Source organism: Phyllobates terribilis, unplaced genomic scaffold (assembly GCF_046119375.1).
Source record: "Phyllobates terribilis strain yellow unplaced genomic scaffold, ASM4611937v1 Scaffold_10__3_contigs__length_209671492, whole genome shotgun sequence".
Lineage (NCBI taxonomy): Eukaryota > Metazoa > Chordata > Amphibia > Anura > Dendrobatidae > Phyllobates > Phyllobates terribilis.
This window is the reverse complement of record NW_027362770.1, coordinates 1,416,304-1,443,180: the sequence shown is the minus strand read 5'-3', so window position 1 is coordinate 1,443,180 and position 26,877 is coordinate 1,416,304. Positions and strand designations below refer to the sequence as shown.

The window sequence follows — 26,877 nt, the reverse complement described above, 5'->3', positions numbered from 1 at the left end:
GGCCATTTATCCAGATTGGAAGCCCAAAAAGAGCAAGGGTCCAGTGACACAGTCATGGCTTCAATGTTTACTTGGAGATACTCCTGTACCATCGTCTCTAGGCGTTGACTATGTGTCAGACTTCTTGTCTCCTGTGGCCTTGCAAAGGATGGGCTAAAAAAGTGGTGAAATGATTCCGCAAAATTGATGTTACCAGCAGATACTGTGGTTCTGTTACGGTTTGAGTGCTGAACACTTGACGGTCCCACGGTTGGCAAGTTGGAACTGTGAGATTCACTACGTGCACCACTGGTGTTTTGTGGAAAAGCACATGTAAGATTCTGCAACAGTCTCTGCTGATACTCCTGCATGCGTGCATCCCTTTCTATGGCAGGAATAATTTCGGCAAATTTACTTTTGTACCGGGGATCTAACAGTGTGGCAACCCAGTAGTCAGGATTATTTCTAATTCTCACAATTCGAGGGTCATGTTGCAGGTAGTGCAGCAAGAAGGCACTCATGTGTGTTGCGCATCCAGGAGCACCAAGTTCCTGTTGTGTTGGTGGCGAGGTAACAATCATGCTTCCTTCCTCTGTCCTCTCCCCCCAACCTCGCACAACAGAAATGTGATCAAGGTCTCCCTCATCTGATGAGTCTTCCATCAGTTCGTCCTCCACTTCTTCCTGGGCTCCTGCACCTTCCTCACTAGTTTGGCTGCTACCATGCGCCCTGATAAAACCATCTCCCCCACCCTCGCATGCCTGCCGCCTTGGTGCTGCCGACCGTCTGGACCTTGCAGATGTTAGCCCTTCTGCATACAACTCCTCCTCCTCTACTTCCTCCACCTCCTCTTGTGCCACCACCTGACTCCGAATTCTGTTTAACATGTGCTCCAGCATGTAAATCACCGGAATAGTCATGCTGATAATGGCATCGTCAGCACTAAACATCTTCGTCGCCATTTCAAAACTGTGCAGAAGGGTGCATAGGTCCCTGATCTGAGACCACTCCTCCAGCGTGATTTGCCCCACCTCTGGATCTCGTTGGCCCAGGCTATACGTCAGAACGTATTGCACCAGGGCTTGTCGGTGCTGCCACAGTCGCTGCAACATGTGCAGAGTTGAATTCCACCGGGTAGGCACATCGCATTTTAGCCGGTGAAGTGGCAGGCCCAACGACTTCTGTAGAGATGTAAGTCGCTGAGCTGCGGGATGCGAACGGCGTAAGTGAGCACACAGCGACCGTGCCCTCTGCAGAAGGCCATCTAGTCTGGGATAGTGGGCTAAAAATTGCTGGACAACCAGGTTCAACACGTGAGCCATACAAGGCACGTGTGTGACATTGCCCCGGCGAAGGGCCGCACCCAGGTTTGCAGCATTGTCGCACACGGCCTTCCCTGGTTTCAGGTCCAGTGGAGACAACCATTCATGAAATTGGTTCTCCAGAGCTGACCACAACTCCTCAGCTGTGTGACTCACATTTCCCAGACATTTCAAAGTAAAAACCGCCTGATGACGTTGAGCCCTACTGCCAGCATAGTAAGGAGGTGTGCAGGATCCCTTCTGCGCAGTTAGAAAGCTTGTGGCATGACCAGACAGGCTTTGGGTGCAGGTGGAAGACCGAGAGGAGGTTGAGGAGGCAGAAGCAGTGGAGGAACTTTGACATAAAGAGGATTGACGCACAACTCGTGGGGACGGCAAGACTTGGACAGCAGCCCCTTGTCCTGCTGTCACCATAGTTACCCAGTGCCCAGTCAGCGACATGTAACGCCCCTGTCCATGCCTACTCGTCCAAGTGTCTGTGGTGAAATGCACCCTGTCACACACAGAGTTTCTCAAAGAAGCGGTGATGTTGTGTGCGACATGCTGGTGGAGCGCAGGCACACCTTTCTTTGAGAAGTAGTGCCGACTGGGCATCTGGTACTGGGGCACTGCGACGGACATAAGGTCTCGAAAATCCTCTGTGTCCACCAGGCGGAAAGGCAGCATTTCTGTAGCCAAGAGCTTGCAGAAGGTGAAATTCAACCTCTTAGCTTTCTCATGGCTAGGAGGAAATGGTCTTTTACTTGTCCACATCTGAGGGACCGAGGGCTGGCTATTGTGCTTAGACGGGGTTGATAAGGGTGTCCCCGGCAAACTGCCAGTCTGTGAGGAAGATGCAGGCGGACATGTTAGGTTGCCTTGATCCAAAGCTGGTGCTATCGATGTCGGACAGCGCTCAACACCAGCTGGTGTTACCACCTCCAAAGAAAATGATGACCTGCCAATCACGCTGGCTGTTGCAGGTAAAGAGGTGGCAGGTCTGCGCCCCAAAACAGGTGTGACTGCTGTCCCCCCAGTCACAGAGGATGAAGAGGCCGCGGATGCACGAGATATGGCAGACGGTGGTTGGCCCGGCCGGCTAGGCCGCATTGTAGCACACTGAGCTTCCCACTGCAACTTATGCTTCATGTCCATGTGCCGGTTCATGCATGAAGTACTCAAACTATGTATTTTTTGGCCTCTACTTAGCTTTTGCTGACAAATGTTACAGATAACACGAGTTGGGTCATCTTTATCGATCTGAAAAAATGCCCAGGCTATGCAAGGCTTAGCACCCATGCGACCTGAAGAGCCACCACGACTAGTGGTGAGAGGCAGAGTTGTGTTTGAGGATGCAGTTGTTGACGTGCTTCCAGTACTACGTCTCTGTCCAGGAAGGCGCAACCTGACCTCGTCGTCACTAGCATCTTCCTCCACCTCCTCTGCTGACCTTATCTCTTGGCTGACTGTGGGTTGACAGTAAGTGGGATCTCCAACCTCATCATCATCACCCTGTGCGTTATCACACCCGTCGTCCTCAGAGCCAACCTGTTCCTGCCCTGACAAAAAACTAAAGTTGTCGCTCCAATCAGGTATTTGAGTCTCATCATCGTCTTCCTCATTGTCTCCACCAACAGGAGTTACAGTTTGGGAATGAGGGTCTACATTATGGTCAGAACCTTCTGCGTCTGGTCCTGGATCCGACTCATAAAGATTCTGGGCATCAGTGCAGATCATTTCCTCGTCTGGATTCACAGAAGCGCTGGAGTTGACCTCTGATTCCCAGGCTAGAGTATGAGTAAACAGCTCTGCAGACTCAACCATCTGTTCTACCTCATACTCAGACGGGCAGCTGGAGATTTGGGAGCTGTGAGGAAGCAAGTGCGATTGGGGTGACACCTTTGAGGACTGGAGTATTTGTGATGTTGAAGTTGATGTGGAGGAGAGCCCACTTAAAGGAGCACTTGATATCCGTTGAAGCACCTGCTGTTTTAGTGCCTCATCTGGAATTTGTAGCGATTGGCGTTGCCGTAAGAAAGGGATCTTATCACATTGTCCGCTAAAAGAAGTAGACATTTTAGTTTGGCTGGAAGATGGTCTTTCTTCTGCAGATGTTACTGTTGCTTTAACACCTACCCCACGGACACAACCTTTTTTCCCCTTCCCAACACGCCTATTCCCCTTTCCACCAGCAGCAGGCCTTTTTCCACTCATTTTGGTGGTTAACTAATTCACAACTCTGGAGTTGTTTGCACAAAAAAACAATGGATGGGAACCGAGCAGAGCTGAGTGGCCAAACTGTGGTATTAGGCCAAAACTATTGGCTGGGTTAGATGGAGAAAAAAATTATATTCGATTTGCAACCTGATGGAGGTCAGTATAGATGGACTAATAGAACAAGTCCCACACAAAGCTAGAAGCCCAAATATTTTTTCAGAGGTAGATGCAGAAAAAATATATATTCAGTTTGCAACCTGATGGAGGTCAGTATAGATGGACTAATAGAGAAAGTCCCACACACTGCTAGAAGGCCAAATATTTTTTCAGAGCTAGATGCAGAAAAAAATTATATTCAGTTTGCAACCTGATGGAGGTCTGTATAGATGGATTAATAGAACAAGTCCCACACACAGCTAGAAGCCCAATATTTTTTCAGAGGTAGATGCAGAAAAAAAATTATTTTTAATTTGCAACCTGATGGAGGTCAGTATAGATGGACTAATAGAGAAAGTCCCACACACTGCTAGAAGGCCAAATATTTTTTCAGAGCTAGATGCAGAAAAAAATTATATTCAGTTTGCAACCTGATGGAGGTCAGTATAGATGGACTAATAGAACAAGTCCCACACACAGCTAGAAGCCCAAATATTTTTTCAGAGGTAGATGCAGATAAAAATTATTTTTAATTTGCAACCTGATGGAGGTCAGTATAGATGAACTAATAGAGAAAGTCCCACACACTGCTAGAAGGCCAAATATTTTTTCAGAGCTAGATGCAGATAAAAATTATTTTTAATTTGCAACCTGATGGAGGTCAGTATAGATGGACTAATAGAGAAAGTCCCACACACTGCTAGAAGGCCAAATATTTTTTCAGAGCTAGATGCAGATAAAAATTATTTTTAATTTGCAACCTGATGGAGGTCAGTATAGATGGACTAATAGAGAAAGTCCCACACACTGCTAGAAGGCCAAATATTTTTTCAGAGCTAGATGCAGAAAAAAATTATATTCAGTTTGCAACCTGATGGAGGTCAGTATAGATGGACTAATAGAACAAGTCCCACACACAGCTAGAAGCCCAAATATTTTTTCAGAGGTAGATGCAGATAAAAATTATTTTTAATTTGCAACCTGATGGAGGTCAGTATAGATGGACTAATAGAGAAAGTCCCACACACTGCTAGAAGGCCAAATATTTTTTCAGAGCTAGATGCAGATAAAAATTATTTTTAATTTGCAACCTGATGGAGGTCAGTATAGATGGACTAATAGAGAAAGTCCCACACACTGCTAGAAGGCCAAATATTTTTTCAGAGCTAGATGCAGAAAAAAATTATATTCAGTTTGCAACCTGATGGAGGTCTGTATAGATGGATTAATAGAACAAGTCCCACACACAGCTAGAAGCCCAATATTTTTTCAGAGGTAGATGCAGAAAAAAAATATATTCAGTTTGCAACCTGATGGAGGTCTGTATAGATGGATTAATAGAACAAGTCCCACACACAGCTAGAAGCCCAATATTTTTTCAGAGGTAGATGCAGAAAAAAATATATTCAGTTTGCAACCTGATGGAGGTCAGTATAGATGGACTAATAGAGAAAGTCCCACACACTGCTAGAAGGCCAAATATTTTTTCAGAGCTAGATGCAGAAAAAAATTATATTCAGTTTGCAACCTGATGGAGGTCAGTATAGATGGACTAATAGAACAAGTCCCACACACAGCTAGAAACCCAAATATTTTTTCAGAGGTAGATGCAGATAAAAATTATTTTTAATTTGCAACCTGATGGAGGTCAGTATAGATGGACTAATAGAGAAAGTCCCACACACTGCTAGAAGGCCAAATATTTTTTTCAGAGGTAGATGCAGAAAAAAATTATATTCAGTTTGCAACCTGATGGAGGTCTGTATAGATGGATTAATAGAACAAGTCCCACACACAGCTACAAGCCCAATATTTTTTCAGAGGTAGATGCAGAAAAAAAATATATTCAGTTTGCAACCTGATGGAGGTCAGTATAGATGGACTAATAGAGAAAGTCCCACACACTGCTAGAAGGCCAAATATTTTTTCAGAGCTAGATGCAGATAAAAATTATTTTTAATTTGCAACCTGATGGAGGTCAGTATAGATGGACTAATAGAGAAAGTCCCACACACTGCTAGAAGGCCAAATATTTTTTCAGAGCTAGATGCAGAAAAAAATTATTTTTAATTTGCAACCTGATGGAGGTCAGTATAGATGGACTAATAGAGAAAGTCCCACACACTGCTAGAAGGCCAAATATTTTTTCAGAGCTAGATGCAGAAAAAAATTATATTCAGTTTGCAACCTGATGGAGGTCTGTATAGATGGATTAATAGAACAAGTCCCACACACAGCTAGAAGCCCAATATTTTTTCAGAGGTAGATGCAGAAAAAAAATATATTCAGTTTGCAACCTGATGGAGGTCTGTATAGATGGATTAATAGAACAAGTCCCACACACAGCTAGAAGCCCAATATTTTTTCAGAGGTAGATGCAGAAAAAAATATATTCAGTTTGCAACCTGATGGAGGTCAGTATAGATGGACTAATAGAGAAAGTCCCACACACTGCTAGAAGGCCAAATATTTTTTCAGAGCTAGATGCAGAAAAAAATTATATTCAGTTTGCAACCTGATGGAGGTCAGTATAGATGGACTAATAGAACAAGTCCCACACACAGCTAGAAACCCAAATATTTTTTCAGAGGTAGATGCAGATAAAAATTATTTTTAATTTGCAACCTGATGGAGGTCAGTATAGATGGACTAATAGAGAAAGTCCCACACACTGCTAGAAGGCCAAATATTTTTTTCAGAGGTAGATGCAGAAAAAAATTATATTCAGTTTGCAACCTGATGGAGGTCTGTATAGATGGATTAATAGAACAAGTCCCACACACAGCTACAAGCCCAATATTTTTTCAGAGGTAGATGCAGAAAAAAAATATATTCAGTTTGCAACCTGATGGAGGTCAGTATAGATGGACTAATAGAGAAAGTCCCACACACTGCTAGAAGGCCAAATATTTTTTCAGAGCTAGATGCAGAAAAAAATTATATTCAGTTTGCAACCTGATGGAGGTCAGTATAGATGGACTAATAGAACAAGTCCCACACACAGCTAGAAACCCAAATATTTTTTCAGAGGTAGATGCAGATAAAAATTATTTTTAATTTGCAACCTGATGGAGGTCAGTATAGATGGACTAATAGAGAAAGTCCCACACACTGCTAGAAGGCCAAATATTTTTTTCAGAGGTAGATGCAGAAAAAAATTATATTCAGTTTGCAACCTGATGGAGGTCTGTATAGATGGATTAATAGAACAAGTCCCACACACAGCTACAAGCCCAATATTTTTTCAGAGGTAGATGCAGAAAAAAAATATATTCAGTTTGCAACCTGATGGAGGTCAGTATAGATGGACTAATAGAGAAAGTCCCACACACTGCTAGAAGGCCAAATAGTTTTTCAGAGCTAGATGCAGACAAAAAATTATTTTTAATTTGCAACCTGATGGAGTTCAGTATAGATATACTAATAGAACAAGTCCCACACACAGCTAGAAGCCCAAATATTTTTTCAGAGGTAGATTCAGATAAAAATTATTTTTAATTTGCAACCTGATGGAGGTCAGTATAGATGGACTAATAGAGAAAGTCCCACACACTGCTAGAAGGCCAAATATTTTTTCAGAGATAGATGCAGAAAAAAATTATATTCAGTTTGCAACCTGATGGAGGTCAGTATAGATGGACTAATAGAACAAGTCCCACACACAGCTAGAAGCCCAAATATTTTTTCAGAGGTAGATGCAGATAAAAATTATTTTTAATTTGCAACCTGATGGAGGTCAGTATAGATGGACTAATAGAGAAAGTCCCACACACTGCTAGAAGGCCAAATATTTTTTCAGAGCTAGATGCAGATAAAAATTATTTTTAATTTGCAACCTGATGGAGGTCAGTATAGATGGACTAATAGAGAAAGTCCCACACACTGCTAGAAGGCCAAATATTTTTTCAGAGCTAGATGCAGAAAAAAATTATATTCAGTTTGCAACCTGATGGAGGTCTGTATAGATGGATTAATAGAACAAGTCCCACACACAGCTAGAAGCCCAATATTTTTTCAGAGGTAGATGCAGAAAAAAAATATATTCAGTTTGCAACCTGATGGAGGTCTGTATAGATGGATTAATAGAACAAGTCCCACACACAGCTAGAAACCCAATATTTTTTCAGAGGTAGATGCAGAAAAAAATATATTCAGTTTGCAACCTGATGGAGGTCAGTATAGATGGACTAATAGAGAAAGTCCCACACACTGCTAGAAGGCCAAATATTTTTTCAGAGCTAGATGCAGAAAAAAATTATATTCAGTTTGCAACCTGATGGAGGTCAGTATAGATGGACTAATAGAACAAGTCCCACACACAGCTAGAAGCCCAAATATTTTTTCAGAGGTAGATGCAGAAAAAAATATATTCAGTTTGCAACCTGATGGAGGTCTGTATAGATGGATTAATAGAACAAGTCCCACACACAGCTACAAGCCCAATATTTTTTCAGAGGTAGATGCAGAAAAAAAATATATTCAGTTTGCAACCTGATGGAGGTCAGTATAGATGGACTAATAGAGAAAGTCCCACACACTGCTAGACGGCCAAATAGTTTTTCAGAGCTAGATGCAGACAAAAAATTATTTTTAATTTGCAACCTGATGGAGGTCAGTATAGATGGACTAATAGAACAAGTCCCACACACAGCTAGAAGCCCAAATATTTTTTCAGAGGTAGATTCAGATAAAAATTATTTTTAATTTGCAACCTGATGGAGGTCAGTATAGATGGACTAATAGAGAAAGTCCCACACACTGCTAGAAGGCCAAATATTTTTTCAGAGCTAGATGCAGATAAAAATTATTTTTAATTTGCAACCTGATGGAGGTCAGTATAGATGGACTAATAGAACAAGTCCCACACACTGCTAGAAGGCCAAATATTTTTTCAGAGCTAGATGCAGAAAAAAATTATATTCAGTTTGCAACCTGCTGGATGTCAGTATAGATGGACTAATAGAACAAGTCCCACACACAGCTAGAAGCCCAAATATTTTTTCAGAGGTAGATGCAGATAAAAATTATTTTTAATTTGCAACCTGATGGAGGTCAGTATAGATGGACTAATAGACCAAGTCCCACACACTGCTAGAAGGCCAAATATTTTTTCAGAGCTAGATGCAGAAAAAAATTATATTCAATTTGCAACCTGATGGAGGTCAGTATAGATGGACTAATAGAATGATGCTATGCCCAAAAGATTTTACTTCACTAGGTGCAGTAAAAAAATTGCTATTCTATACACAGGTGGTATATCTTGCAACACAGATAGGCTACTCCACTGACTAACACACTCTGCAATAGGCCAAAAAGGATTAGCTTTGCTAGATTCAGCCAAATGCTGTGAAAAAAACTTGCACAGCACTGGCACAGACCTGCCTGGCAAAAAGTGATAGGAACTGATGTAACCTAGTCCTGAAAAGGACTGCAATTACAATTAGTCTTTACTCCCACAATCTATCTATTTAAGAGCACAGACCTGCCTGATAAAAGTCGTAGGAAATGCTGTAACCTAGTCCTTAAAAGGACTGCAATCACAACTATTCCCTACTCCCAAGCTATCTGTAGATTTGTGCGAAAATTGGCTTGAAATTAACAAGGTATAGTGCACACAGCAACAGCGGTGCCGTCTAACACGCAGCTGCAGCAGTGAGAAAATGGTGGCGACGGGGAAAATGGCTTGGTCTTATAGGGCAAGGACATGTGACATACACTGCCAATGACACATGCCCTTGCTTGTGTGAAAAAAAGCACTTCGCTCCGTGTGTGCGCTGCTGATAGGCTGACAGATTGCACCTCCCCACTGTAAATGCGGGAAAGAGAAAAAAAAATGGAGATCTTCATTATTCCTGCAGAGATCCATCCCCTGCCCCTCCCCCCGCCCCGCTGTACACTCAAACTGCGTATTAACATTAATTTTCATCATTACTGAGAAAAAATCCAGTTATGATTTTGGTGCACGAACAGTTATCGAACATAACCTCGAACAGCCGAATTTTTCTCAAATCGTTCGTGTTCGCCGAACGGCTCGAACACCGCCCAAAACAGCTCGAATTTGAGATTGGCGAACAATTCGAGTCGAACAACGCTCATCTCTATATACAATACTATACATCTGACGAGTCGCTTGTCATCTTTTCTGTACATGTGAATGCTGCATATCAGCAAAACTTTGTTCACACACTGCTACTAATGGGCTACCTAGGAATCTGTATTGGGGACTGTGATAATACAGCCTAAAATCTTAATTAGCCAGACGATTAGATTTGTTAATCCAAGAGAAATACCTTATTGTGTTTTATTAGAGATTGCTGGCTGTGTTTTTCTAATGTTCTGCTTGCTTATCAGGTTATGTACACTAATTTAACTTGTAAAGTGTCCTGCATTCTACTAATCTCATTAGTACCTCAGGAGCATCTAACCATTGTTCAAAAAATAGTCTAGCCCCATTGTGTAAGTCTTGAAAAAAGATCCGGCCGAGCCTTCACCACAGGGAGTCTCACATGTAGACCCAGGTGATGAGGTCACCTGAGAAAGATACCTCCACTAATGCACACTTAGCTTTGGGGGAGGAGAATGAGAGCAGTTCTGTCATTCAGGGGGCTGAGCCCAGAGAAGCAGAAGATACATGTTTTTTTGTCAGACTTGGGGCAGAGTGTCAAGGAGCATCAGAAAGACTTTACAAAGAGAATGAGAGACATCCTTCAGGAAAGTAGCATGGCACCCAAAGAGACACAGATTTGTATTCTATGATTCTAGTTTAAGGGTATTCGTCCTGACTGGAAAGATTCGGATCTGCTCCATTGACCATCAGAGAGACATGGATACATTTTGGGGAGACAAGGGTTGGGACAAAAAAGTCACCTGGCCCCATGGATATGTTGTTTGGAGTTGCCAGGAGTGACCTACCGGTTGCCTGCAACCCACAGAGACATTCAGAGAAGCCAGATTGGGACCCACCGGTCATGTGGCCCCATGGAAACTTGAGGAGAGGCCAGGTTGGGACCCTCCTGGTCTTGGATCTCGATGGACTGCTAGCTTTCTAAGCTTGCTGCTACCTTCTCTCTCTGGGGGCCAGCCTGAAGCGGGGGGGCACTGGTTGAAGTAGTCATCCCTGGAAGTCTCCAAAGTTTCAGCTGTTCTATCCCAGGCGGGCGGAGAAGGACGTGTGAGGACTGTGTAATGTTGTACCATCTTGGGTATTTGCTGGGGCTGTTCTATGTGTTTAATGTCAACTTTGTGATTCAATAAAATATTGCCACACTGTTTTACCCTCACCCTGTGTTGTCTGAGTAGCGTTATGCCCACGGAAGACCAAGGATCTTCACATTTTGGTGGCAGCTGTCAAGCAGCTTAAAGAGCACATTGTGAGCCAGTATTCTATAAACTGGACTGATGCATGTCACCATTAAAATAAAACCGGTCAAAATTGTTCTTATTACAATGGGCACGTTGTAGATTCAGACTGAAGGACAATGACCAGTCCCCCCCAAAAAAAAAACAACAAAAAAAACTTCAAGCTATGTGACCAAGAAGAAGGACCTCAGTCCAATTGAGATGGTTTTGGATGAGTTGGACAGAAAAGTGAAGATAAGGCAACCAACAAGTGTTCAGCACCTCTGAGAACTCCTTCAAGACTATTGGAAGCCGTTCCATGTGAATGCCTAAAGAAGGTCTTGAGAGAATGCCAAGGATGTGTATAGTGGCCATTAAAGTAAGGCCAGGGACAGACGAATGTATCAAAAATCCAGAAAACTTGGGCGATTTTTTTGTGTGTTCAAACTTTTGACCCAGTACTGTATATAGCTGCTACCGGTAGAAGTAGACTTCATAGCATTGTACGAGCCAGAATTATGTAAACTGGACACACACCTACCATCATTAATATCTAGCATTGCTATTACTTTAGGTGGTGTTAGCCAGTGTTATGGAAACTGGACAGACAACTTCTATCAATACCCTTTTGCCACTCATTGGCTCACACCTACACCATAGCAGTAATTGCCTATTTCTCTGTTCTTTTGGTTTGGTGGAAACTTTGCACTTAATGTATTAAGAAAAAAGAGGTCAAAAGAAGTTGGAAGTGAAAACAAATTTATTTTAAAAACTATATACTAAATAGCAGAATGTACATCATTTCCTGTGAACACGAGCAGCAGATAAAACAAAGCAGCATCTCATGGTTCTCCCTGATTGCAAATGTAAAGCCTAGAAAAAGTTAAAATCACATCTGCAACATCAAAAACTCACCAAAAACTCATTGTGGGAACGTAGACTTAAAAGGAAAAGCATATAAAAGCATGGGTTCTTGCATGGAACACAGCCATCGATTTTTAGCTAGCAAAACCTGGTAAGAATTCATATGTTTCATCGGTCCAGTCACCTGTCTGTCCTTCCAACACAGGTTTATCAGCTATACAAGAATGGACATGCTAAAAAGAAAACAGACTGCTTGAGGGAGAATAAGAAGGCAGCATTTAACAATGCAAGTAATGCACTTTAAAGAGTTTGTCCAAGAATGCACTAATATGTCCCTTGTCACATAATTCAAACGGCAGTTCGTCTTAGTCACGCGTCAAAATGGGCTGCAGTCTGAAGAAGAAACACTGCTCCAAAGACCTGTGTCTCAATGTCAGAGGAGCTGTATCGTAAGCACATGTACCTCTGTGAGCCGAGGAGAAGTATGTGAGAGAATTGCACGGCGAATAAGCCTCCTTACCTTGCCGTGCCAGAGCTGGTGTGTCACTCTCCATAAGGAGAAACGCTACCCCTTAGACCTCAGTCCAGAGCCTCTCACCTAGCCAAATCAGAACTCATACTTTGCACTGATGAGGGCCAACAGCCCGAAACACCGTGTCTGCAAATTGAGATTCTGATTTGGCTTTTATCCTAAGTCATATTGCACGACTCGTTAAAGGGTTGATTATGACTTGTAGGATTGCTGCTTCCAACAGGTGGCGCTATAGAGTACAAGTCCTCTTTTATTCTGAAGAGGCAATTTGCATATGAGAGAATAAATCAATTTTCTTGGCTGACTGGGCACAAGGGACTGAGGGTGGAGACTGTGCTCAGTCAGCCCAGAAGATTGATTTCTTCTTGTCACACCCTTTTCCTTGGATCACAGAGGTATTGTGTGCTTACAATATAGCTCCTGTCTGTTGGGACACAGGTCTCAGAAGTAGTGTTTCTTCAGAATGAAGCCCGTCCTGACACGTGTCTAGGACGGGCTGCGTTTGAATTATGTGATGGGGACAATTTTATTATATGCCTGGAGAACTCCTTTTAAGTGCAATTCTACACGCACAGTATTTATTCATTACTAAAATCAGCAACTAACAGGACCTTCAAATGTCATCATCTCGGTCTACATATAACAGTACCCATGAAGCTTCACCTGCCATGGAAGGGTTTTCCTATGCAGGCTTTCCTTTGCTATTTTAAGAGTTTTCCACACATATTTATCAACTGCATGTGGCTTTTACTCTGGTTAGTTATGTACTCACACTACACCTTCCCCATCTCCATTTAGAGTCTTGCCAAACTAATTAAAGGGATTGTCTGCAATTTAGGGTATTTCTTGTTTTACTTAGATGCATGTATTTGAGGCTAAAAATCATTTTTGCAATTATGTTTACTAAAAAAATTGTACCATTTGCTTCTGTGTTGCACTGTCTGTTGCTGGCTGCAGAATGAGTTAACTGAGAATCATCAGTAAGCCCTTTCTAAAAGTCTTAATGGGAGAGTTTATAGAGCTTTATTAATCGGTCTTTTTCTGAACTCCTGTCAGCTCATTTATGACCACAGACCACATCAAAGTTGAATGTGCAGGGAAACAAACAGCCTGTAAAAGCCAAACGGTGAACAATGAAACCCAAAAATTATTTGTAATCTCAAATACACTGCATTTTAATAAAAAAAAATACTATGTATAGTATGTACCAAATTTTGTTATCTCCTTTGGTGTTATGTAGCTATATTGCATAAAGCAGCCGGGAAATAGCATTTGATAGACCAGAGTTAAATAATGAATGGCCCCAGTATGTTACAAAACTAGTAGCATGACTTTGTGTCATGGTAAAAGGGAACTGAGAAAAGTGACATATCCATAACATATGAGATAAATATCTGGTTGTGCCTCTGTCAAGACATCCAGAAATTGGAAAAACGTGGGATCCCATGTTACTGCTCTAACCTGGGGAATAAAGAAGCAGAGGTTATGATGTCACTTCAATGAAGTCTGGGTCTAATAGAGTCATTGGTCTGCTCCTCTATTTTTTTGCTGCAGGTTTATAGTGTACCTAGACTTGTGTGCTCCCTCATGTATGACCTTCTGATATGGAATAGGACCCATGCCCAAGTGTCTCCTGCCGTGGTACAGTAGCCACTAGAACTTGACCACCGAGCATACCGGAGTGTTGTATCACACCAAAAGATGAGACTGTGTGTGAGGACTAAAGAGTAAGTACGCATTATGGTTGTAGAAGAGCACAAAGGACCTTCTTCTGGCTGGTGGAAGCTGACCCAAACATTTATGATTTAGCCACTTAATAATAGTACTTATCAAAATGTTATTTTAAGCAATTAAAAAAATATATGTTGAAATTGCCCAACGAATCGTGTTACGGTGGAACCATGAGACTTGTACAGTAAGATAAACCTTCCAATGGCAATCCTAAGGAATAAATGAAAAAAGAGGAGCAGCTTGTTACATTAGGCTATTCGGAGTAATTGTCAAATTTTCACATGCTTTTCCCAAAAACCTCTGAAACATGTCCATCAACTCAGACATGGACTTGCTTTCTTGTAATTTCCTTCTGTGTTATTTTCCTAATAGGATTTAGCAGGTGGCACCCAAACTACAAGTGAAGAACATAGGAAAAGTTAGAAACAGATATACATTCATATATACACTGGGAAAATCGTGAAGGATCAGTCAACGATTCAATTAGTTAAAACACTTCTACCCAATAAAGGTCTAGATTTTAGAGTATGTGGGTTGCCTTAAAAGGGTTATATAGCATCTATAAGAACTATGTTTTTTTTACTATGTAGTTTCAACAGTGTAAAAACTTGGTTTCGATGACAAATGCTTCAGCAAAGGCACATGCTTGACAGCTGCTCCATTCATTCCCTAGGTGGCTGCTCGGCTTTTTCCGGTAGACTCCCAGCGGTCATGCATCTGACCTGCGGCACATATTTTGTAATAGGGATAAAAGTTCACCATTGGGGATAAAAAATTCCCCATTCTGCCAATTGGTGCATGTTACACCTATGTGGACTTAAAGATATATTTTGTGCATTTTGGTTTCATTAAATATATTGCACCATTTGGCTTTTAGAGACTATTTGTTTCCCTGCACATTCAACTTTGATGTGGTCAGTGGTCTTAAACCAGCTGAGATGAGGTCAGAAAAAGACATAAAAAAAGTTACTCTCCTTCTCTTGTTATAACAGTTCTCTCCTATTGAACTGTTATAATAAGCTCACTGATGGATTCTTAGACAGTGCAAGATAGAGACTACAAAAGGCAAACAGTTCAAAATTTTTAATCAAATCCAATTACAAAAAATTATTTTTAGCTAAAAATGCATGCATTTAAGTAATAAAAAAAAATTGTCTTTATTGATGGACAACCCCTATAGAGCAATTAGGGTCTATACCTGTAGCTAGTGCCCCCAACATTAGAAACCATATTTCAAATAAAAAAGTATAAAAGCACGGACAACCCCATTTATCACTGGTCAGTAATAGATCATGGTATACAGTCAAGGACCATGTTATACAGTCAAGGACCATGTTATACAGTAATAGACCATGTTATACAGTCAAGGACCATGTTATACAGTAATAGACCATATTATACAGTCAAGGACCATGTTATACAGTAATAGATCATATTATACAGTAATAGACCATGTTATACAGTAATAGACCATGTTATACAGTCAAGGACCATGTTATACAGTAATAGACCTTGTTATACAGTAATAGACCAGGTTACTCAGTTTACTTAGTCTTATGACCACGTCACACAATAGATAATTGCTGGCAAGTATATAATGTTAAAAGGGGTTATCTAGGACTATTTATTTTTTTTTACTATTGACCTAAGAACTAACAGGTAGATAGTTGCTAACTGCCTGCCTGTTGTGCCTGGCACCAATCTCTGCTTACACAGAGCGGTCACAGCGATTCAGCGGCTTCTGCTGATATCATGTCTACAGAGCAGCGGCTTCTCTTCCGCTCTGGTCTCTTGATGGATCGTGACTGCCGATGTGGCACCCTGCTGCGCACAGGTACCACAGGATCCAGGGTGCATGGACGGACTTCTCCACAAGAGGCCCTCATTACATACAAACACCTCCACCCTTCCACCTCACACCACCAGAGGAAGCCTGTTAGGGATATATCTATGGAGGGTGGAGCCAGGCAGTTCAGTTAGTAAGGAGTCAGACTGAGACAGAGTCTGAGAGCGTGCTGACGCTGAGAGCAGCGAAGACGCAGCGTGTCTGCTGCAGAGTTCTGAGGGCCCCGAGTGTGGCCGAAGGCAAGAGGAGAGAGGAGAGAGGAGTTGAGGGGGCAGAGGAGCATCATAAGACTCACCCCGAAGATACAAACCGGACACCGGGTCCGCGCCTACAGGGTGCCTTTATACCCAGATTACATAGAATACTGATTAGAATAATGGTCAAAATTCACACTAGTGGTCACCACTGATTCAAATAGCTAATATAAATTGGAAAGGGTATGAAGAAAGGAAAGATGTGTGAATAAAATTTAGCTTTTATTAGTATAATTAAAAACTCTTGTTTAATAAAAAGTTATTTGTAAATGAATTATCATACATCTAAGGATGTATATAGGGCTACTACTATATAATTTTATGCAGTTATAGCCCAAAAGTTCCTATTTTAAATGTGAGGACACAGAGATAAATTGTCCACAGCCAATGTCCCTATAATTGTTGGCTGGGTATTATAAGTTGTATATCCCAAATATCCCAACCCTCTCTGTCAGATAATTTTGTTATTATTGATTCCATATACGGGATACTGTTGAAATGTGAGGAGTGATCATTTATTCTCCATTAGTGAGCCTCTTGTGGCTTCTTACATTCTCTAAGCTGTAAGTAAATTAGTAAGAGTATTGCATAGGGAGATATAAATGTTATGCTTGTTCAATCTCACTGCTACAGGTGGCATTAAAGCAACAGCTATTATGGCTGAGCTTACATCTAAGAGCCAAGCATTAATCTCATATGGGTAATGTAAGCGGTTAATACCGCTGGTCTACTAAATCATGCCCCTAGAGATAAAAGTGCTCTGTCTCTCCCGCAGCGTGTTCGTTCTGGCTGTGTGCGGATGGTCTGCTTACAATCACTGTTGTTAATTACAGAGATTAAGGATGCGGTCAACCGCCAGTTTGTATCATTAGCTTAAGCACATGGAGGTCAGAGCACCCTATCTCCTCCACAGCATTCTCACTCAGGTGGCGTGCAGGTTATCTGCACGTGGTCAATGCCACTTTATATATTAAGCCGGCAGAGTGGAAATTGAAGTGAGATAGCGACGGCACACAGCATGACAGAGAGTGGTATATGGGCCCTTAGAAAAAGCCGGTAACCCCGGCAAAACGCGCGTCAGGGACGTTTATCTTAATACTTTAAATGTGGTGACATATTACAATACCCATATACCACTCTACAAGCCCCAGCATCACCACCCACCAAACTCCACACTGCCCCGGGGGTCCGCTCCACCTGTGGGGAGCAGAAACACCTCAGCTACCATCCCATCACCCCCCCGGAGGTCTGCAGCAGCGCTGGTAATCATTACCAGCTACCACAGGTGGCATCACGAACTATTTACTTTATTTTTATTTTTCCTATCCAAGTTACTATCCCCTTTTTGGTTGACCGCCCTGGGCCACGGACCGGGCCAGCCACTGTGACATATCCCCCACCAGCATCCATAGGCCCGGCTGCCGAGTACCCCATTGCCCCAGGGGCGTGTCACCGACGTCATGCTGATTGGCAGCCGACTCACAAGTTGCCTAACATCGGCAGTAACGCCCCGTCGACAGAGCAGCCTGGAAGAAGAAGAGCTGCTCTGTTGACTTGGAGCAGCTGAATCGCTGGTGACAGTGGTCGATGACCTCTCCGAGCAGGCGCCGGATACAACAGGCAGGTAGTTGCCTCTGTTAGTAACAACCTGCCTGTTAGTTTTTAGGCTTATAGTAAAAAGATAAAATAGTCCTGGATAAACCCTTTAAAGATCCAGCAACAAACCTCCCATTCATGATCTTTCATAAGCCTGATTTTTGGTTGGTCAGTCATGTAAGATTTACAAACAGTACCATTGGGGCTGGAGAACGGAGACTCGTCATGAGATCTATTTTCTTTATTGACAGCGTCATCACCATTTCTGTGCGCAAACTTATGCTTCCAGGCTTTGGCTATAATGGCTGCAGGGTCTGTGGGATCATTAAGTGAACGTTTCTTCTTGTCTTTCCTGGTTGAGGGTTTCCCACCAGGGGATCTAAAGTGAAAAAGCGGTGAACATAAACATCACTGCCATTCTGTAACAGACGGGCTGACAGGCTATAACTTAGCTCTTCATACAAACCACTTTTCATTCATTGCTGCTATGTCTAATAAGATTTTTTTACAGATTTTTTCTACAAAAATGCATCAATCACCTGCTATCCATTTTCGGAAAAGACTTGTCTAAGATCCTATTAGTGGGGCTAATACAGCATATTTATAATTAGGGACAGACTACTCTGAAATGTTAAATTTAACATCATTATTGAAATCATGCTTGCATTAGTTAATTTTAACTTTGCAAGTTATCACCTATCCACGGGTCGCAGGAGGTCCGCATGGAAGACCCCCACCATGAATGGGGCTTGGAAGAGACACATTATTTTTGAGCCTTCTCAAGCATTCACACCATTGCTACATTATTATATGTGGGACTTCCAGAGAAGGGTACAGCCCTTTCGTTTTTTCTCCCCTTATTCCCAGAGCCATACGTTTTTTATTTTTTGTCAATGTACCTTTCTTTTTTGTGGGACGAGTTGTTCTTTTGATTAACACCATTTATTTTAGCATATCGTGTAGTGGAAAACGGGAAAAAAATTCCAAGTGTGGTGAAATTGCAAAAAAAGTGCAATTCCACAATTGTATTTTGTTTTTGTTCTTTTTATTTACCATGCTCACTAAATGCTAAAACCGACCAGCCATTATGATTCTCCAGGTCAGTACGAGTTCATAGATACCAAACATGTATAGGTTCTTTTATATTTGAATGGTGAAAAAAAATCAGAAGTTTGTAAGAAAAAAGAAAAAAAAAATCGCTTATTTCGCCATTTTCCGAGACCCGAAGTGTCTCCATTTTTCGGGATCTGGGGCCAGGTTAGGACTTATTTTTTGCGCCCTGAGCTGACGTTTTTAGTTATATAATTTTGAGGTAGATACAATGTTTTGATCGCCTGTTATTTTATTTTATTGCAAAGCTGCAGAGGCAAAAAAAACGCACATAATTCTGGAGTTTAGATTTTTTTTCTCATTGCGGCGTTTACCGATCTGATTAATTTACTTTATATTTTGATAGATAGGACATTTCTGAACGCAGAAATACCAAATATGTGTATATTTTTTAATGATTTTATTTTCAATAGGGCAAAAGGGCGTGATTTAAACCTTTATTTTTTTTTTTTACTTTTTTTATTTTACTTTTTACTGACTGCAATAGCCCCCTTAGGAGACTTGAAGCTGCAATAATCTTTTCACCTAAGCTACACATAGCAGGGCTTCAGCACTGCTATGTATAGCAGAAATCACAATTTCCTATGAATGCCGGCCACAGGGGATCTACAATGACAGCCACGGGGGTCTTCTGCAGACCCCCCGCTGTCATGACAACACGTTGGCACCCCGCAATCACATGACAGGGGCGCCTATGGGTGTGTCTTGTGACGAGCCTCTGGCAGGTGTGTGTTAAATGCCACTGCCAGTGATTGACTGTGATATTTAACTGGTTATCTCGGATCCGCCGACGGCTGTTAGGGGCACATGACAGCTCATGAGATTGTGGCGCCCTGCTATGCATTGGTGACAAAGATCCTAGAAGGGTGCATGGACGGATTCCTCCACAAGAGGCCCTCATAGCATTCACACACCTCCACCTTCCACCTCAGACTACCAGAGGGAGCTCGTTAGGGATATAAATAGGGAAGGTGGAGCTAGGCAGTTAGTCTAAGGCTGGAGTCCACAGAGAGTGAAGCCTGTGAGAAAGTCAGTCCAGCACAGACTCAGTGAGCTCAGGTTAGTGAGCCTACGACGTGCCGACGCCATAAGAGCGGTGAAGAGTAGCGAGGCCTACTGCCAGTGTGAAGCCTAGTGAGGGCCCCAAGCGCGGCCGAAAGCAAGTGGAGTAAGTGAGCTACATAGGGGGCAGAGGAGCTTAGCCAGCTCACCCCAAAACCATTTACTGGACACCGGGTCCGTGTCTGCAAGGATCTCTAGGACCAGCAGAAACAACCAGAACCCCTGGCGAACTATATGTCCCAGGAACACCAGAAGCTGACCGTTATCCCAGGGTCAGGAATCACAGAGGCCCAAGAGACCAGGGAGTGTGATCTCTATCAGAAGGCCCTACCACCAGGTCAGGAGGTGCGAGACAGAGACCAAGTTAGTCCTAGCTTCAGGCAGGTCATAAACTTATCAGGAAAAGGCAAGAAACAGGAGGCCCCACACCCGCTCACTGGGGAGAGTCCTGAAATGCACTCTTCACCCTATAGAGCCCTGAATCGTGCCTGAAACACCACCAGTAAAGGTACTGAAGTGAACTGTTGTAAGTGTGCCTATACTTCTCCTGACCCGGCTGGGTCCCCTCTGTCCTGCATCCCCTCTCCTACGCTGCCCTGAGGCCCTGCTCCACCTGTGGGGAGCCGCACCAACTAAGCTGCCTGATCACCGGCCTCAGAGGACTGTAGCAGTGCTGGTGATTCCCACCAGATACCATGGGTGGCGTCACGAACTTTCCCTTATCCCATATACCTTTTCCCCCATTCCTTTGCTTTTAAGAGTGACCCCAGGGTACGGGCTCGGGAGCCGGCCACCGCGACATCCCCCAAATCTAACAGCAAGGCCCGGGCGCCGAGTCGTCCCCCAACACTCTGGGCGCGTCATCTCTTCCTGGCATCACAAACAGGATCCCGTGCCCACTGCAACAACGGAGTGTTGTGCCCGTTGCCACCGGGTACTGTGCGCCTTTAATAAAAACTGTGTATTTAACTGTGGTGAAAGATTGCCGCCATTGTTGTGCCGCCGAGCGGGAAGAAGGGCGTAACCGCGGGAAACTGAGAGGCGTACCTGCTGAAGCGCGCGAAGCCCCGGACACACCCCACGCCTCGAAGTCATACCAGGAAGCGCCAGGTCCTTGAAGGAGCCTCAGTGAGCGCTCTGACGTAGGACGCAAGCGACGCAAGAGATGAATAGCCCAGAGGATGGGGATGACTCGGCGCCCGGGCCTAGTTGTTCTGGTTTATGGGGCGATGTCGCGGTAGTCGGCTCCCGGGGCCGTACCCTGGGCCTCTCTTTTAAAAGGGGTTTATAATTATATAAAAGTTCGTGACGCCACCTGTGGTATCTGGTGAGAAGCACCAGCGCTGCGGCAGCCCACTGAGGCCGGTGATAAGGCAGCTTGATGGAACAGCTCCCCACAGGTGGAGCTAGGCCTCAGGGCAGCGTATGAAGGGGGAATGCAGGACAGGGAGGCCCAGCCGGGCCTACGGAAAGACAGGCAAACATACAGTTCTCTTCAGTACCTTTTACTGATGGGAAATCAGGCACGTCTCGGAGCACTGTAGGGTGAAGGGTGCATTTCAGGATCCTCCCAAGAGAGCGGATATAGGGCCTCCTGTTTCTTGCCTTTGCGTAGTAGTTTCTGACCTGCCTGGAGCTAGGCCTAACTTTGTCTCTGTCCTGCACCGGCTGACTTTGTGGTAGGGCCTTCTCTTGAAGTACACGCTCCCAGCTTGCGGGGTCTATGCGTTTCCTGGCTCTGTTACGTATCAGCTCTTTGGTGTTCCTGGGACCTGTAGTTCTCCAGGGATTCCGGTTGTGCTTTACTGGGTCATAGAGATCCCTGTAAGCTCGGACCCGGTGTCAGGTATATGCTTCGGGGTCAGCTGGTTAAGCTCCTCTGCCCTCTATGTTACTCACTCTCCACTCGCCTTCGACCTCGCTCGAGGCCCTCACTAGGCTACACACACTAACGGCAGCTTGCCGCGCTTCACCGCTCTTATGGCGTCGGCACGCCTTGGGCTCACTAACCTGAGCTAGGCGAGTCTGGACTGCGCTGCACTGCAGGCTAACAACTGCAAGAGCTGGAACTGGCTCTGTCCCCTGAGGTAACTCTTCTCAGACAGCACTGAACTTCAGCTTCTCACAGGCTCGACTCCAGACCAGACTGCACTGCCTAACTCCACCTTCCCTATTTATATCCCTGACGGGCTCCCTCTGGTGGTCTGAGGTGGAAGGTGGAAGTGTGTGTATGCTGTGCGGGCCCCTTGTGGAGGAATCCTTTCATGCACCCTTCTAGGATCTGTGGCACTCATGCATAGCAGGGCGTCACACAAGGTCCTGAAGAAGACCATCACCTGCGGAGCTGCGGCCTACCGGAAGAAAAGAAAAGAAGGTAGGCCACGGTTCGCTAGGGGGGCGCCAGAATGTCCGAAGAACAGCACAACGCCGGAGTACCGGTTAATGGCCCTGATGTCCAACCCGTGCTCGGCGCCGAGCAGGCCGAAGCAGCCGCTCCACCAGCAGGGCCTGTAACCCCTGTCATACCCATGGCCCTACCGTACATCCCTGGAGCGAAGTGGCTCCCCCAGTACAGCGGCAAACCAGATACCCTGTCTGGATTCAAAAGGAAAATATGCGGTATACTGGACATGTACTCTATGACAGGCAAGCAAAGAGCTGATGTTGTATTGGGACAATTGACCGATGCTGCGGAGCGAGAAGTAGAAAGCTGGTCGGCCGCAGACCAGGAGTCAGTGTCCGCAATCTCTAAAAAGTTACAGACTGTCTTTGAGAATTGTACTGAGACAGACCTCCGGATGAGGTTCTACAACTGCTCTCAGCAACCGGAGGACAGTGTTCGGGACTATGCCTGGCATTTACAAGGGGCCCTGCGAGCTCTGAAACAGGTTAGTCCAACCAGCTTCAATGATGAAAATAAAATGCTGAAGGAACAGTTTATCCAGGGACTGAGGTCCCAAGAGGAGAGCAGGACTGTGCGTTGGTGGTCCCTGGATCATCCAGATGGCACCTTTGACACCCTTAAGGACATGGCTATAAAAGGACTGCAGCCCCTGGAAACAACTGCTATCCAATGTTACCAGGGTGGGGCCACCCCAGTCCCTGCAGCATCCACCTTTTCCCCGGTGGCTGCTGAAGCCAAGGTTCCAGCAACGTCCCCTAGTGAGCTGGACAGCCTGCGCTCTGAAGTGTGCCGCCTGAGCAAAACCCTGACCACTGTACTGAGTGTCCTGCAGCTGAGGACGGAGCCTGAGGCAGAAGGAAGGATCCTGCTAGCCGACAGCCCTGAGGATGTCCCCTGGATGAGAAGGATGAGGAGGACAATGCCACCCCCTGGGAGGACCAGCGACCAACGCTGCCCGCCGAGGGACCCTGTCTGCCACCGCTGTCACAAGACAGGTCACGCTATTCAGAGCTTTCCTTTAAACGAGAAAACCCTGGGGCCGAGGTTCCGACACCCAGGAGTAGACCCCGCAGGCCCATCAAACTGGTACCACAGGTTCGTGGGAGGAAGACCTTTCCTGTCCATCGTGCTGGACGGCATCGCGACACCCGCTCTGCTGGACACAGGATCTCAGGTAACCATCACGCCTGATGTCCTCTACAAAAGGTTCTGGTCTATAGACGAACTTCACCCACCAGATCCAAATCTTTCCGTCTATGCCTCAAACAGCCTCCCCCTTAACCTAGTCGGGGTTAAGGATGTGGCAGTAAAGGTGGGAAGAGTGGAACTGAAGGACCAGGGACTAATTGTAGTAGAGACTAATCCTGATGATACAAACTTGTATATGGTACTTGGCACTAATATTGTTAGTAACTGTTTGGGGGAAGTGTTGTTCTTGCTCCAACAGATAGCTGACACTGCCAGACCAGGGCACAGAAGGGCACTGCAGAAAGAAATCTGAGCCTTTATGTACCAGCAACAGGTAAAGCTAACAGGCGGTGAAATTGGTAACGTACGGGTGACAGACCCGGTACTCATTGTGATCCCCCCGATGAGTGAAATGCTGATTTGGTGTAGAGCAGCAAAAGGTCTCAAAGTACGGAGCTACCAGGCGGTAGTAGAGCCCCTTAGCTCGGAACATAGACCTACACTCTTGACTGCCAGAGGGGTAGTGAATGTACGCAATGGGAGGGTGCCCGTATGCCTCCTAAACTATGGGGAGGACGAGATTAGATTACCACACTACGCCACTGTTGCCAAACTGTACACAGTAAATAACAACTCCTTACACACGGCGGAGTCCTTAACCTCACCAGACGAAGTGGAGGATAATGACCCTGGAACCCAGGTGGAGGATTGGTGTCAACAGCTCCATGTTGGGACAGACACCACTCCTGCCCATCAGAAGCAGGGTGTACACCGGGTGGTTCAGGAATACGAGCAGGTATTCAGTAAGCACCCACTTGACTTTGGGAGGATTAAGGGGGTTCAACACCATATCCCCACAGGTGACCATCCACCCATCAAAGAATGTTACAGGCCTATACCACCAGCACACTACCAGAAGGAGATGTTGCACAACATGAAGAAGGCAGGGGTAGTAAGGGATAGTTGTAGTCCCTGGGCAGCTCCCCTAGTTCTAGTCAGGAAAATGGACGGAAGCATGAGAATGTGTGTAGATTACAGACAAGTAAATCGCATTACACATAAAGATGCATACCCTTTACCTCGTATAGAGGAATCCCTGGCTGCCTTAAAGTCTGCAAATTACTTCTCCACCCTTGACCTCACTAGTGGGTACTGGCAAGTAGCTGTTGCTGAGGAGGATCAGGAGAAGATGGCCTTCACAACCCCGATGGGACTCTGCAAGTTCAATAGTATGCCGTTTGGACTCTGCAATGCCCCCGGAACGTTCCAGAGATTGATGGAGTGCTGCTTGGGACACCGCAACTTCGAGACTGTACTACTATACCTGGACGACGTGATAGTGTACTCCAAAACGTATGAGGACCACTTGAAGCACCTGGCGGAGGTATTTGAGTCGCTGTCCCGGTATGGGATGAAGCTGAAGCCCTCAAAGTGCTACCTGCTCAAGAGGAAGGTACAGTACCTGGGGCACATCGTTAGTCCAGAGGGAGTAGCACCAGACCCGGAGAAGGTCACTGCCATCCAGAAATGGCCGGAGCCGAAGAGCCTCAAGGAGGTACGTCAGTTCCTGGGACTAATCGGGTATTACCGGAGGTTTGTGAAGGACTATACCAAGAAAGCGGCGCCTTTGCAAGATCTCCTGGTAGGACAGTCCGGGAGAGGCAGAAACCCCCCGTTCCAGTGGGGAAAGGAGCAAGCTGAATCCTTTGAGGTGATGAAGGAGATCCTGACCGGCGAAGAGATCCTAGCTTACCCTGACTACAGCCAACCGTTCCTGCTGTACACTGATGCCAGCAATGAAGGATTAGGAGCTGTACTGAGTGAGAAGCAGAATGGCCGAGAGAAGGTGATCGCCTATGCAAGCAGGAAGCTCCGCCCGACCGTGAGGAACCCAGAGAACTATAGCAGCTTCAAGTTGGAGTTCCTGGCCCTGGTCTGGGCCATCACCGAGAGGTTCAAGCACTACTTAGCCTCCAATAAGTTCACTGCCTTCACTGATAATAACCCCTTGACTCATCTAGAAACAGCCAAGCTAGGAGCCATGAAACAACGATGGATGGCTAGGCTGTCAAACTACCAATTCACTATTAAGTACCGGGCAGGCTGCAAGAACGCCAACGCCGATGCCCTGTCCAGGATGCCTCACCAGTTGGATACTGAAGAAGAAGTGGATGACCTGGAGGAGATTGAACTACCTGCCTTTCATCAGAATGGAGTGGTCCACGAGCAACAAGCTTCCAGGAGGCAACGTGGTAAGACATTAAACCCCCTGCATCACCACAGCTGGAAGGAGACCCAGGATAGCGACCCGGTTGTCAGCCGTATCAAAGAACTGATAACCAAGGAAGGTTCCTCCCTGGAGAAGGAAGCGTCTCTCCAAGCCAAGCAGCTGTGGAATGAGAAGAGCCGTCTGTTCATCTATAGGGTGAAGCTGTGCCGGAGGTACGTCAACCCCAAAACCCATGAGATGGTATGGCAGATAGTGGTGCCCAAGACAGACATCCAGATGGTGTTGGAAGCCTACCACGATCAGGCGGGGCACTTTGGCTGGAAGAAGCTAGAAACCCTTCTGAAGTGTCAGTTTTATTGAGTAGGAATGCGCAGTTCCATTGAGAGGTGGTGCCGGAATTGTGGACCCTGTAGCCTCAGAAGAAAAGACTACAGCAGCCAGAAGGCAACCCTGCAACCCATGAAGATGACTCGTCCCTTAGACATCGTAGCCCTGGATCATGTCAAGCTGTCACCCAGCAGGTCAGGATATTCCTATGCCCTGACCATGGTGGATCACTACTCCTGGTTCCTGGTGGTCGCCCCCGTCAAGGATCTGACGGCCGAAACCACGGCGAAGACATTTCAGGCGTACTTCTGCAGGCCCCACGGACACCTGAAGCAGGTGCTGACAGATCAAGGCTCAGCCTTTGAGACCGAATTGTTTAAAGAGTTCTGCCATCTGTACGGGTGTAAAAAGATCAGGACAACACCGTACCACCCCCAAACCAACGGTCTCTGTGAAAAGATGAATAACATCGTCATTGACCTGCTGAAGACCTTACCACTAGAGGAGAGAAATCAGTGGCCAGACCTACTACCTGACCTAGTAGATCTGTACAACCACATACCTGTGAGTTCCACCAATTGTACTCCAGCATATCTCATGCGAGCAAGACCCGGGAAGTTGCCCATGGACCTGGAGCTTGGTGTAGTAGAACCGGAAGCAGATAGGTCCACTGAGGACTGGGACACGACCAGACAGGAGCAGTACAGAAGAGTACAGGCCTGTGTCGAAGACAGTCTCACTG

At 45.1% G+C, this 26,877-nt stretch overlaps 1 protein-coding gene across 2 annotated transcripts in view; it reads right to left on the bottom strand.

Annotated features, from left to right (window-relative positions):
• Positions 1-17,136: 17,136 nt before the first annotated feature.
• The window catches only part of LOC141164112 (mitochondrial fission regulator 2-like), a 57,387-nt gene continuing 47,646 nt past the window's right edge, over positions 17,137-26,877 (bottom strand). For both annotated transcript variants that reach the window (XM_073649263.1, XM_073649264.1), the window contains one exon: positions 17,137-18,193. In XM_073649263.1, the coding sequence (XP_073505364.1) occupies positions 17,887-18,193 (307 nt within the window). In that variant the 3' untranslated portion in view covers positions 17,137-17,886. The remainder of the gene's footprint in view (positions 18,194-26,877) is intronic.